Source organism: Canis lupus, chromosome 29 (assembly GCF_048164855.1).
Source record: "Canis lupus baileyi chromosome 29, mCanLup2.hap1, whole genome shotgun sequence".
Lineage (NCBI taxonomy): Eukaryota > Metazoa > Chordata > Mammalia > Carnivora > Canidae > Canis > Canis lupus.
The window spans coordinates 9,470,596-9,484,069 of NC_132866.1; the positions used below are offsets into that span (position 1 = coordinate 9,470,596).

The 13,474-nt window shown below is 48.8% G+C and overlaps 1 protein-coding gene across 16 annotated transcripts in view; it reads right to left on the minus strand.

Annotated features, from left to right (window-relative positions):
• Positions 1 to 13,474, minus strand: part of TACC2 (transforming acidic coiled-coil containing protein 2) — a 213,260-nt gene that overhangs the window by 130,563 nt on the left and 69,223 nt on the right. For 13 of the 16 annotated variants that reach the window (XM_072805034.1, XM_072805045.1, XM_072805043.1 and 10 more), the window contains one exon: positions 13,117 to 13,242. In XM_072805034.1, the coding sequence (XP_072661135.1) occupies positions 13,117 to 13,242 (126 nt within the window). The remainder of the gene's footprint in view (positions 1 to 13,116; positions 13,243 to 13,474) is intronic. The other 3 variants (XM_072805046.1, XM_072805038.1, XM_072805037.1) reach the window with 1 other exon arrangement.

Below are 13,474 nucleotides of genomic sequence, written 5' to 3' on the forward strand. Positions count from 1 at the left end.
GGCAGCTTTCCACATGACTTCTTAGCCTCATCCAGAATTTCTAGGTGGGACCCTGGCATGTTCCTGGAGTCCACACAAAGTCCACTTCACACACAGGCTGACGTTGCCCGAATGTGTGCTCAGCTCAGCCCACTGGACTGTCTTTCTAGGCAGAAAAATAATCATCTTCAAGAATCAGAGTCTGATATCGGTGTGATATCATGGCAATGGTTAAAAAATAAAACATTTGATGAATAGCTATGATATTGTGAGGGTCTGGTGGGCTGAGAGCGAAGGGTGGTTGCAGGGCTTGGTTCAGTTTACACATTAACAATGATGACGAAGATGTCTCATCTCCCCACCAGACAAATAAGCATCTGAAGCCTGAGTCTTTGATTCGCTTCTATATCCCTTGGACGAGCTGTTCTCAAACTTTGCTGCACAATAGAACCACCTGGGGACTATGAAAGTTCCCTGTGCCTATGCCTCACCCCTATATCAATTAAATCAGAAACTCTGGGGGTGGGCACCCAGGCATCAGTATTTTTTTAAAGCTCGCTAGGAGATTTCAGCGCACAGCCAAGGTCGAAAACAGTGCCCTAGGTCCTGGCTGCTTACAGGGTGGCCCATGAACTTAGCAGCTTCTTGAACTCTGACATGAGAACGAGTCACTGCACACCTTGTATAATGCTGATTCTGACTCAGCAGGTCTGGGGTAGGACCTGATGTTCTGCTGATCTAAAAGGCTCCCAGGTGATGCTGAGGCTGCTAATATAAGGAACCACAACATGAGTTGCACAGCCCTAGGGCAGTGGCTCTCTAGGGGCAGCTTGGCCCACCAGGGGACATCTGGCAGTGTCTGGGGACATTTTTGGTTGTCATGACTTGGAGGATGCTCCCGGCCTCTAGGGCTGCTAAACACCCTACCATGTACAGGACAGCCCTCCCCAACAATCCCCCAGACCCTAGTGTCAATGGTGCTGAGCATGAGAAACCCTCATGCTCAAGCACCCAGCACAGGACCTTTAAGTAGAAGTCCTCAGTTTCCATGAAAGAAGAAATGGACTAGGGAATGCCTTATCACCACAGTGACTTTGTTGTGCTGTTGAACTAACCGGGCCAACAGATAGCTTTTGAGGGATGTATCAAATACCCACACCCTCTATCCACTGGACATGATACAATGAACCTACAAACATCTGTTGAGGGCCTACTGTGTGCAGCCCATTGTGCTAAGGAACAGGACCAGTCTCATATCATCAGAGGCCTCACCCTCTGTGCGACAAACACGCATTGAGCACCAGGCTGTGCCAGCCCCAAGCTAGCAACTCCCACACACTATCACACTGAATCCTCCAGAGGTAGGTATTAATTTCAGACCCATTTTATAGATGAGGAAACTAAGGTTTAAAGTGATAAAGCAACTTGACTGAGGCCCTAGAATGAATAAGTGACAAATCTGAACCAGACCTGTCCAGCTCAAGTGCCCAAGCTCTCCAGTAAAGGATGAAATCCTATACGATAAAGTATAATGCATTTGTCTGGGTTGAACTGTGGTCAGGTTACAGAAGACTCTCATACTTGGGCAGGGGAAGGGGTGGGGGCCTCCTGCAGAGCTGGAGGGTGGAGAGGGCTTCACAGGCACTTACATTTTCCTGTCTGGTCTCTTAAACAAGAAGGTGGTTGATGAGGGTGAGGGACAAGGCAGGCAGAGGATCACCCTGGGACAAATGCTTGTGAGTCAGTGCCCGCCTCTGACGCCTGAAAAGTCCTGGCCTGCCTCTCTGTTCATACCTTTCTCCACATTTCTATGTCAAAGGAAAAGGGATTTAGAAGAGAAGGCTTGGAATGCCCCTTGTTGGGCTTGCAGAGTTGATGGCTTTTCAGGACTGAGGGAAGGAGCAGGGAAGTGTGACAGCCTCTCTCATCAGGCCAATTAGAGTTCTCAAATGCAGAATAAGACGGGAGTTCCTGAAAAGCAAAAGCTCCCCCCATATGGGACCACCAATACAGAATAATTACTCTCCACTGAAGATAAAACATGAACCAAATAAGAGGTATAAACATCAGTTCAACACAGAGCCTGGGGAAACAGACAAGCTCCCATCTCCGTGCAAAAGCAAAGCTAAACCCTACAATAATCATTAAGAGGGTTTTATCTCCTAGCCCCTGGCTGGCTCAGTTGAAGGAGCATGGGATTCTTGACCTCGGGGTTGTGAGTTCGGGCCTCATATTGAATGAGATTACTTAAAAATAAAATCTTTAAAGGGGTGCCTGGGTGGTTCAGATGGTTCAACGTCAGCCTTTGTCTCAGGTCATGATCCTGGGGACCTGGGATTGAGCCCCACGTTGGGCTCCCTGCTCTGCAGGGAGTCTGCTTCTCCCTCTCCCTCTGCCTCTCCCCACCCCCACATGTACTCTTTCTCTCTTGCTCTCTCGCAAATAAAGAAAATCCTTTAAAATTTTTTTAAAAATCTTTTTTTTTAAAAAAAGAGTATTTTACCTCCCAAGCCCTGATGTCTCAACTATTTGTAAAACAAAAACCTTATAGAGAAACCACTCTGAGGGGTTCCTAGTAAACCACTCACACAGACACACTCAGCTAGAAGGAGATGAAACTCACGTTTTGACAGAACTTCCACTTGAACTCTCCTCCGAGCCTGCCCTCCCCATCCTCATCTGCACACTCCCCTAATTGTGGCAAATTAGAGCATCTGTGAGCACTTGTCCAACTAACTTTTCACAGCGGGCTTCCTGCAGTCCTCCTGCAAAAGCAACCAACCACAAGCAAAGGAAAGCCAGAGCCAGCATCACGTACAGGCTGCAGCGTATTTTGCAAAAAAGCTGGAGTGAGCCTGCATAGGCTGCTTTCTCAGACAGGACCCAAGCACAGGATTACTTGCAGCCACTACCCCTCCTTGAAGAAAACAATCTGCAACATCAGCTCATAGCAGGCTCACCTGGGTGGCTTGCTGTACTTGGCCAAGGTGACGCTTACTCACCACGGAGCCAGTGGGGTTGTTGAAAAGAACACTGATCTCGAGCCCCAAAGAACTGCATTCAGGAGTTAGGCTAGTCCCATGACAAGCTGTGCGTCCTTAAGGAAGTCACATACCTTCTCTGGGTATCAGGTTTCTCATCTGTAAAATGAGGAGGCTGAAGGTCCTGAAGTCCTTCTGGTTGTGATATTTCATGATTAGGAACCTCTGAGCCAGGCATGAGGTGGTACCTGTCTCAGAGGGTGAGCATCCCTACCACCATGACTCGGGAGCCGGAGGAGCTTCCACCCCCAACATCCTTCATAGGTGGCCCGGAAAGGCAGTCTGGCCCAGAGCTGAGAGCTCACGCCAAGGCTTGTACTCCCTGCTCCCCCAAATTCTCACTTTCTGCCAACGCTGGCCATCCGTGTTTAAATTCCAGCGGCTTGGTCACTTGCCAGGAAGGGTCTCCTCCCGCAGCCATTGTGCTATGGTGTCTGGCAGTTAGGCAAAGACAGACGACTTTCAGCTCTGCCCCTTTTTCTAGGAGGTTTGGGATGGGTTAGCAGCTCAAAACGCTGTGCCAAAATAGTCGGGGCAATCTGTCCCATACGATGCACTCGGAGTTTGCGATCTGCTGGTGTAGCCCCAGCTGGGCTCACCCACACAGGCGCTCACTCCCTCCCACAAATGTTAGGCTTCAGCTTCTTTGCAGCCACTCTTGGCAAGAGGTTAACCCCAAAGCCCTAGTTCCCCAAGGAAACCAATGCATTCCTCATGTGTGCTGGATGGCTTGACCTTGCATCAAATATAATGTTGCAACATTGAAGCCACCCTGGTAGGGAGGCTGGTGGCTCAAGGATGGGAAGTATCTTTAGAGGGTAGTGAGGCCTTCCAAAGAATCCAAGGCAGATGAAAAAGAACTTCAGCAAATTTCAGCTAGTCCATGTGTCAAAGCACAAGTGTTTCCCAGTAACCTGCCTTAATGACAGTATTAGCATCATTCAAATTATGACGGTAATAATGATACTACTAATAAAAACTATTACATCTGATAAATTTAAGTGCTTACTACTGCATGCCAGGCAGGCACTCTGCTAAGCTCTTGACACACATTATTTTTATGCAATCTCCATGGTCTGTCCATGTGGTTGACCCTAGGACTATACACATTTCGCAGGCAAGGAAACTGAGGCTCAGAGTGGCTGACGAACTTGCTTGGAGGCTAGGGGTCTAATGGCAGAGCTGGAAGTGAGACCCAGCATCTGCCTCTAAGTCCTGTCTGACCCGATTTTCCAGGACAGGAAGCCTCCAAGTCACCTGATAGCCAGTTGGGTTGAATTATTCAGCAAGCGCTTATGGAGGGCCCACTGTGTGCCACGCAGAGTATCAGGTGCGGGTAACCAAGCGCCTTGTCTGCACATCTAACATTCCCAAAGAAACAAGATCCTGGCTTAGTCTCTTGGCCACAAGCCAAGACCCCCACCCACCCACAGATGACCACAAACTTGTATCCAAGCAAGTACCTCTAAACAGAGAACTCAGAATCATAACCCCAACTCCTGATCCTGTGATGGCAAATACTGCGTCCCAGGGAGGGGAAGGAAGTACAGTTGGCTGGAGAAGCCACGGGTTGTAGACAGGAGCGGGCGAACCAACTGATTCCTCCGGAGTGCGTGAGCACTGAGCAAGGAGTCAACAAACCGCACACGTTGCCCACAGCGGGTTGACCCCCCTATCAATTTACCCCAATCCTCTTCTCCTGGAGGAGCCTGTGTACAGGCTCAGCTCTTCCCTGAGGAAAGAGACCGTGGCTTCCCTTCTAAGCACCTAGTCTGGGTGCGTATGTGCTGGGTAACTGCCGAGCCGGTTGAGGGGGACGGAGCTACCTGTAGGGTTCCACGTAGCTCAGGGACCTTGTTTCATGGGCTCTCGAACAGCCGACAGGGCCCAGCTCTCTAATGGTCACAGCTACCAGCTATCGCAAGCTGGCTCGGAGCGCCTGGCAGCTCAATCGGTTAAGCCACTGATTCTTGGTTTCGGCTCAGGTCATGATGTCAGGGTCGTGTAGAGTTGACCCTGAGATCGTGCAGCTAATGTAAGGTCGAGCTCAGTGCAGAGTCTGCTTGGAACTCTCTCTCCCTCTGCCCCTCCCTTCTGCCCCCTCTCTCTAAAAATTAATAAATCTTAAAAAAAAAAAAAAAAAGAAAACTGGCTTTGTGCAGAGTATTCTATGTCTTGCCTCCTGTAATCCCCATTTAACACCCCTTTAAGTCCCCATAGACATTTACCTATGATGAAGCAGAGGCTTGAAGCAGTCGCCAGACCAGCCCACACGGCCCTGAGAGTGAAGATCTGTATTTGATTGAACTCAGGTGGCCAAACGTGCCCCTCCCTCCAGAGTCTGATTTCACCCTCAGCCTCACGTCTGGTCCCTCCTCCTCTGGTCCTCCCGGCTGACGTGGGGTGGCTTCGGGGGACCCAGCCTCTCTGCTTCCCCAAGGGAAGGGCTCCTGGCCCGAGGCCTCCCTGCTGACCCAAGACCACCGTGGTCTCTGGTCTTCTCTTGGCTCACCCTACCCACTCCTCCCAGGGCATAGACACACTCCTCCCCTGAGGTTTCTATTCCCAAACACACTCTGCCCATTTTGCAAAAGGAAAGGGCATTAAAAGTATCAGTACTCAGACCTGTGCCAGCGCCTTCCTTGGAAACAGAAACACTTTCACAGTCAACGTCTGAATCAGCAGGCTGCTAAAATATTTAACGCTGGACGACTTAACAGGCTCCAAGAAGAGAGGTTAAGCTGCAGTTAGCTGGGGCCTACTGGCCCTGCATGCCCCTGGGAAGCCTCTCCCGCCCTTCCAGCTTCTCAGGACAAGAAAATGGTGCAGAGAGGACAAGTGGAAGACCAGTCTCTGCCCTGAACCCATTTCTGCTCCCACACAGGTGGGACCAGTGGGGAGGCATGGGCAGGGAGGGTTCTAGATGAAGTGCTGCTATTTAGAGCCAGCTGACTCGGTTACCCGAGGCCTCCGCACCGGGCCTGGGTGCAAGGTCATACTCTCAAGGGCTTGGGACACCTCCTGCTGATCAGTGTTGCCGGGCAGTTGGGTTGTGACTACATCCCAGTCTCTACTCTGGAGACAGAGCTACCTGGCTTGGCCACTTGCAGAGCCAAGGGGGAAACCAATGCTCACGCACCACCCTGTGGGGGCACCCTAGCCCTCAGTAGGGCTACACACACAGAACCTTCTGGAATCCACACTGGCTCTAATGGTGATGACTAACCTTGTTTGTTTTTTTTTTTTTTTTTTTTTTTTAATTTTTATTTATTTATGATAGTCACAGAGAGAGAGAGAGAGGCAGAGACACAGGCAGAGGGAGAAGCAGGCTCCATGCACCGGGAGCCCGATGTGGGATTTGATCCCGGGTCTCCAGGATCGCGCCCTGGGCCAAAGGCAGGCGCCAAACCGCTGCGCCACCCAGGGATCCCACTAACCTTGTTTGTATATATGAAGAAAATACGTCTTCGAGATGGGCTGTCCCCCAAAGAAGCCACCATGTCCAACTTCAATTTTAAATAATCAAAGCTCAATACAATTCATGGTTCAGTTCCCCTGTGGCCCTGAAACCACCTCGCCTGGAAACTGACCCTTGCATTTCAAGTGCCCCCATTGCAGGTGCTCCCAAGCCCCGTGTAGCTAATGTCAGCCATACCACCTAGAAGGGACAGAGGACATGTCTATTGTAGAAAATCTGGGGGACAGTGCTGTCGTAGAGAGCGACCTCTCCCAAGACTCCACCTGACTGCTAAGTTAATGATCAAGGATCTAAGCTGATGTGTGAAACACTTTCCAGAAGAGAGGTTCTAGTGCCAGCTCCAGCTGTTATTAGCTCTCTGACCTTGAGCAAGCTGTGTGCCCCATGTCTGAGCCTCTATCTCCTCCTCTGCAAAAGGGGTCCACGAATAGCACCTATTGGGGTGCTGGATTTCTCGGACAGAGAAAGAAGGTGCTGGAAGCGGAGGACCTTTGGCCCCGAGGGAGGAATGAGTGCAAGGAGACTCACTGAGTTCTTGTTTGTGTTGGGCACTCCAAATAAAGTGGCTCATGTAATCCTAATGGCCCTGGGAGTCTTGCAGGCCCCTGACGTGCAGGTGAGTTAACAGGGTGCGAGGGTGACACTCCCAAGCTCACAGAGCTAGACCTGGAGCTGGAGTTTGAGATCTGTCTTCTTCGAGGCTCTAGGTTCCACACTAGAACTGAGAATTCTTCCCTCAAAAGCCTAGAAGGAGATTTGGGGCGGCCAGCGTGGCTAGAAAGAGCAGGCCCATCCCCTGTGGAAGGGTCCTGGGCTCAGTTCAGGCATCCAGGGGGAAATATGCCATCAGGGCCCAGAATCTGGGACTAGTTCTCTGCCTCTTCCCTGTTCCCAGCCTCACGAGAATGCCCCTGAGTTCCCTTCCAGCAATAATCAGCCGGAGTCTAAAATACCCGGTTCTCAAACACCGCTGCATCCAGGTCCATGTGGTAGGGCTTCCGCCAGCCGCCGTAATGAGCGGTTCCAGGAAGAGCAGCCGGGTCGGTGTGGACACATTCATTTGGAAAATCACCACCCGGCTGTGATCCTGGCTTTGGTTTTTCAAGTGGCGGCAAGCGGCTCTTCCCCACCTCGGGTCCAGGTGCCATGTGACAGAGGCCACAGGGCGGAGGGCCCCAGAAGACCCAGAAGAGCCTGATGCCAGGGCAGGAAATCCAGCCCACTGCCACCCTATGTGTGGGCGCCCCATAAGCCAGTGACCTGGCCCTTTTCCCAAGGACAGCTTCACCTCCAAGAAAACCCATTTTAATTATGGAACACAAAAGCTTCTGAACATCAAGGCTGCATTTTAAAAGGTCCTTTGACTTTTATATATGACGGCTCCCAATGATTGAAGCTGTTGATGACACTATAAATCCACGTCCTTGATAGAGTCTTCAGTTCCTATGTACCTTTGAGCCAGGTAACAAGCTCCTTGTGAGCACAGCAAGGTTACACATGACAGACACAGAGGCGCAGACAGGCCGAGCAGCTGGAAATGACCCTTTCCAGGCAGCAGTCTCCCTGTTCCTGCCGGGACTCTTACTCTTTCATTTAGGGACCGAGGCCATATTTTCCCTTTGCTTAATTGCCAGGATGCTTTTGAAAAAGTACATTTAAAATGAGAAGAGAGGTTAACCATTTTTATTACACCCTTACCATATACCAGGCATTATACCAGATGCTTTAGAAACATTCCCATCGAACCCAACCTCCTGCCCTCACAGAGAAATGTGTTTTGTTTTGTGTTTCCCATTTTATAAATATGAGAAGACTGAAAAGTGGAGCAGCTCATCCAAGGCCGCACAGCCAGTAAGAGGCCGCTGCGGCAGGAACAGGTCTGTTTTACTCCACTGTCTCCCGTTTGGGAAGAACATTGCTCCAAGTCAAAGGAGGGCCAGAGTGCAGCCCAACACTTCCCAAAAGGAAGTTTAAAGTAATGGAACCAAAGTGGTATAAACGGCAAACCCAGAAGGATCTCACTGGAGAGGGGGATCTGTTGTCCTGGCTTTATCTGCTAAGACAACTAGGATTGAGTCTTATTATTATTATTTTTTTGGCCTTTTCCTTAATTTACACAGCTGTAGGGATCTTCAAAACCTGATTCTTAAACTCAAAAACACGGTGTCACAGCTGGTAATTTTAGAAGGAGGAGGAGAGAGAAGGAAAGAGTGGAGAGCGAGTGGGGAGCGAGCGTGGGAGGAAGGGTGAGAAGCGGCTCCAGCTCTGCTCTCAGGCCCAGCGAGGACTTCCTCGGCACGATGCCCGTCATCTCCCTCTGTTCTCCCCCGCCTGACCTCCCTCAACTTTTCAACCCAGCTGCCCTCCTTGGTTTAGCCTAGGTCTGCGCTAGGACCCCAAGCATCTGGGAATAATTTGATTCTCTCAGAATGCACTAATAATTGGAAAGGATAGCTTTCCGACCATTTCCCCGAATGGAAAAGAAAAAGACCGCTGTATATAAATATTCAGCAAAAGCAAGCTTGGTGCTATCCGAGACAGGTCCAGCACTGCATACCTAACCATCAGTGGTGTGTCATCAAAATGCCCAATTCTCGATTTTCCATCCACAAGGAAGAGTTATACGTGTGTGAGGTTGAAATCAATTCAAGCACCTTCTGTAGGACAATCTAAAAAGTAAGGAAGGCTGCCTGTGGGCTCCAGGCTTTTCCAGAGGCAGGGACCACACAATGGTGGAAATGAATGCCTGCTTCTCAGAATTGGGTGCACATGTGCCCCTCAGGTACGGGGTGATGGCAAAGCCACAGGATACCCAAAGCCTATCCACCAGCAGGGCCAACTGGGCTTCAAAATTGGGAAAATAAAGCACATAGACATACCTGTGCTCCTGGCATCTACATATATATGAGACTGGGTTTTCAAACTGTCTTGTCACCCAGGTAGAAAAGAGACATTTCTAAGATAGTGAACCTGATTCATGGTATCAGCTCTATTCAGGTCAACAGAACCTTCAAAATACAATAAATTCAACAGAAGCGTGTCACCTGATAACCAAGAAGAGACTAGAAGAGGTGATTTTGATTTGCTCCACTCTTCCAGGGCAACTCAAAACACGTTTTTCATCGTTGTTGGAATACGATACACTATGGTACACACCGAAAGACAGTCATAAGGTTTCACAACAAAACGCAATCCAAAAAACTTCAAAGTTGAAGCAGATCACTGTGGGCTGCCCAGGAGGGGGCAAGAAAGAATTTATTCTCTTCAGCCGTTAAGATATTGTCACAAAGAATTCAGTACCAGAAAAGGAAGACAGGACGGAACTTCAACCTTAGGAGAACAGTCTCCACGTGAGAGAGACAGTGGCCATTCAGTTCACCGCACAAGAAAAAGCCACGCCACGGAAAGGCACTAGGGAACCTGACGGCCAGCAAGCCCCAGGATGTGCCAACATTGGGCCGGAATCCACGATCTCAGCCCTCGAAGAAACTCCATAAGGTGGACACGAATTTTCTCCCCATTCTACAGGTGGGAAAACTGAGGTCATATGTGTAACTAAGGGGCAGAGCTGGGGTGTGACTCTGGCGCCCCTGCTCTGCACTTCATCAGCACCCCAGCTCCTGGCAGCCTCTGCCCATCGTGTGGCCACTCAACCTGCCCCAGACCGCTGCGGAACTTCACCTTCCCGTGCAACACCTGCTCTTCCCAGGATGTGCACTCCCTGGCCTGGGCTGGACTCTCTCTGAAGCCTGCCCAGGTCCACAGCTCAGCATCCTTGTGGCAAAAGAATTCACCAGAAGTACTAAGCCTCCTCCTCAAGGCGAATAAATATTTCCAATATTTGTGTTAAATGTGTACGAATGAGGCTGCTGGGCAGGCGGATGTGGGCGTTTGGGGTCCCCGTGGGAAGGTTTGGACTTCTGGATCACTGCCGACAGGTGTCAGAGCTCAGTGAGGGGCTGTGGTGTCCGATAGGGCACCCACTCGCCACATGTGGCTGTTGAATACCTGGGATGTGGCTGGTCCAAATCGAGCGCCGTGGCTATAACATACACACCAGCTTTCAAAGACTCAGTATGACAATGAGAATGAAGAATATAAAATTCATCATCTTGATATCCATTACATGTTAAAATGATGATATTTGTGATGTATGGGGTTAACTAAAATATATTATTGGAAGTGATGTTACCTGTTTCTGTTTAGTTTTGAATGTGGCTCGTAGAAAATTCCAGATTACATCTGTGGCCTGTGTCCTATTTCTGTTGCACATACAGAGCCGGTCTGTATCTTCCGGAGACCTCCCATGGTCTACTGAGCCTATGTTGGAATCTGTTGCAGCCTGTTTGCCTGGATGTTGCTGCCCCCATAATCTCCCTCGTGGGTGGGAACAGAGGTCACCCCACTGGGCAGGCTGGAACAGAGGGTCCATTCAGGATTCTTTCTGGAAATCTTCAGCCAATGAAATGGGGGCAAGTTGTTGGGTTTTTTTTCCCCAAGAACCCAAAGTACAGGAAAAGTCAGCCCTCCTCCATCAGGACCAGGGTGATGCAGGTTCTAGAGCCAAACGACCTAACCAGAAGTAGACTGAGCCACACGTGCAAGCCAAAAATGCAAAAGTCACATGTGTAGTTTTAAAAGTTTTGGTAGCCACTTTAGAAATAGGGTAAAGAAATATGGGAAATGAGTGATGTCTGGGTAGCTCAGTCGTTGAGCGTCTGCCTTCAGCTCAGGGTGTGATCCCGGGGACCTGGGATCGAGTCCTGCATCAGGCTGTCTGCAGGGAGCCTGCTTCTCCCTCTGCCTGTGTCTCTGCCTCTCTCTGTGTCTCTCATGAATATATGTTAATTAATTAAAAAAAGAAATATGGGAAATGAAATTTAATAATATATTCTAACCTAATACATCCAAAATATTATTATTTTAATACATAGCAACATAAGAATTATGAATGATGTTTTTGTTCGTTTTTCTTCCATAAGTCTTCACCATCTGGAATGTATTTTACACTCCTAGCACGCCTCCACTCACACGTGATGAGCGGCTGCCAAATCGGATGGTACACCTCGAGAGAGTCTAAGAGTCTACACCCGGACACCCTCCCCCAGAGCAAAGGAAACGTCACCGAAACACCCATTGCTCAATAAACTGTGCCATGTCATAAAACTTCAGTCACTAAGATATGCTCGCAGAGTGTTGATGTCAGAGGGGGAAAAAACTCTGCAAATATTTAAATATTTCATCCACAACAGTGGACGAAAATACACAAAACTAATAAATAACAGTAATCATTATGAGGTGTGGTCGTGGCCTTGTCTCTTATTCTTTATACTTTTCTATTCCTTACAGATTTTCTAATATTCAGAATTATGATTTAAAATTTTTAAATTTTAAAGCGATTCGTACAATGAGCCGTGAATATTTATTAAACTATTGTATCTCTGGCCCCACGTTCCCAAGTTCTCCAAGAAGGAGATAAAACCTCCAGGGACACTGGGAAAGGCGCTAATATGTCATTGGTGGGGAGGGAGAGGATTTTCCTAGTTAGAGATTTCTCCTGCTGTAAGTGGGAGTGTCCGACATCCATGCCAGCAGGAGGACTTGGCCTGCTACGTCAGCAGCAGAGACAAGTGTCCACGGCAGATTACACTTGCATCTGCCTGGGCAGCACACGCCTGCGTCTCGCGGGCCCAGAGTTATGAGAGGCGCCCTTGTAAGGGCAGAAAGGCAGCTGAGTGTCGGTGGAAGTGCTCAGACTCGAAAAACAGGTGATCATGCATTCTTTCCACATGTGCAAAATATGAATCAAATCATTTCTAAAATGCCTGCAGCTGTTTGGTAGGATTCACTGGGCTGCCGCAGGTACTAATTTAAAGTCCAACCCTACTCTACTCATACACACACACACACACACACACACACACAAAACCAGAACAGCCAAGGGTCTAACTAAGGATGTTCACAACATCTCCATTTCCCCAGAAGGATGAAACTTCTGAGCAGCTGCTCTTCTACAACCATAGGTGGCATTTCACTTAGGAAAGACCCGGCAGGCACACTTCCCACAGTGTGAGGGTCTGGGATTCACAGTTACGCCTGTTATTTGTCCCCTAATCTCGAGATCTCTATGGAGTGTGACTGGGGTGGGCGAGTAGATGTTCTGGCTTCAGAGATTAAATCATTGTGGAACCCATTTGCCTCAAATTAGTGTTTGCCTAGGGCTGGGATTGGGGGTTGGGATGTGATGTGCAAGGGATGCAGGGTTTCCTTGGGGGAGATGACAATGTTCTAAAATTGATGGTAGTGATGCTTGCACAGCCCTGTGAACCATCGAATCATAAAGTTTAAATGAATGAACTATATGGCCTATGAATTCCATCTCAATAAAGCTGTTTTCTTTAAGGTAATAAACTTAGATGTGAAATTCATTCCATCCTGTTTATAACAATGGAGCCCTCCATCATCTTGGGCATCGCTTTTCTTGTATAAAGAACGGCAAAGGCTACTTGCTGCTTTCACATATAAGAACTCTCCTCTGCAAAACATCCAGTGTGTCTCTGCCAAAGGAATTGTTCTCCAAAGGCTGATCTCTTTTCACATTTTTCCAAAGGCTAATACCTTTTCACTGACCTTTCTGCTCCTCCCACACTTCTGGCCTCGTCTGAGACAGCCTCACCCAGGACATCTGGAGCATCTTTCTCAGGAACTGAAGGTAAGGTGGATGGGTCCGGCACGGGGCTCCTTCTGGGATAATGTAAAGAAAGCAAAAGATGGTAAGAAGGGTATTTCTCTCCACATGTGACTGAAAAACGCTCATTTCCCAACTCAAGTTTTAAGTGGGCACTACCCCAAAATCCCTAGGAAAAAAAATCATCTTCCAGCAGTTAATGGCTATGAGATGCTTTGGGATCATTTAGGCCCCTCTGTATAAACATATCCAGATCCAGAAGCACATATATTTTGGTTCCAGAAAAAC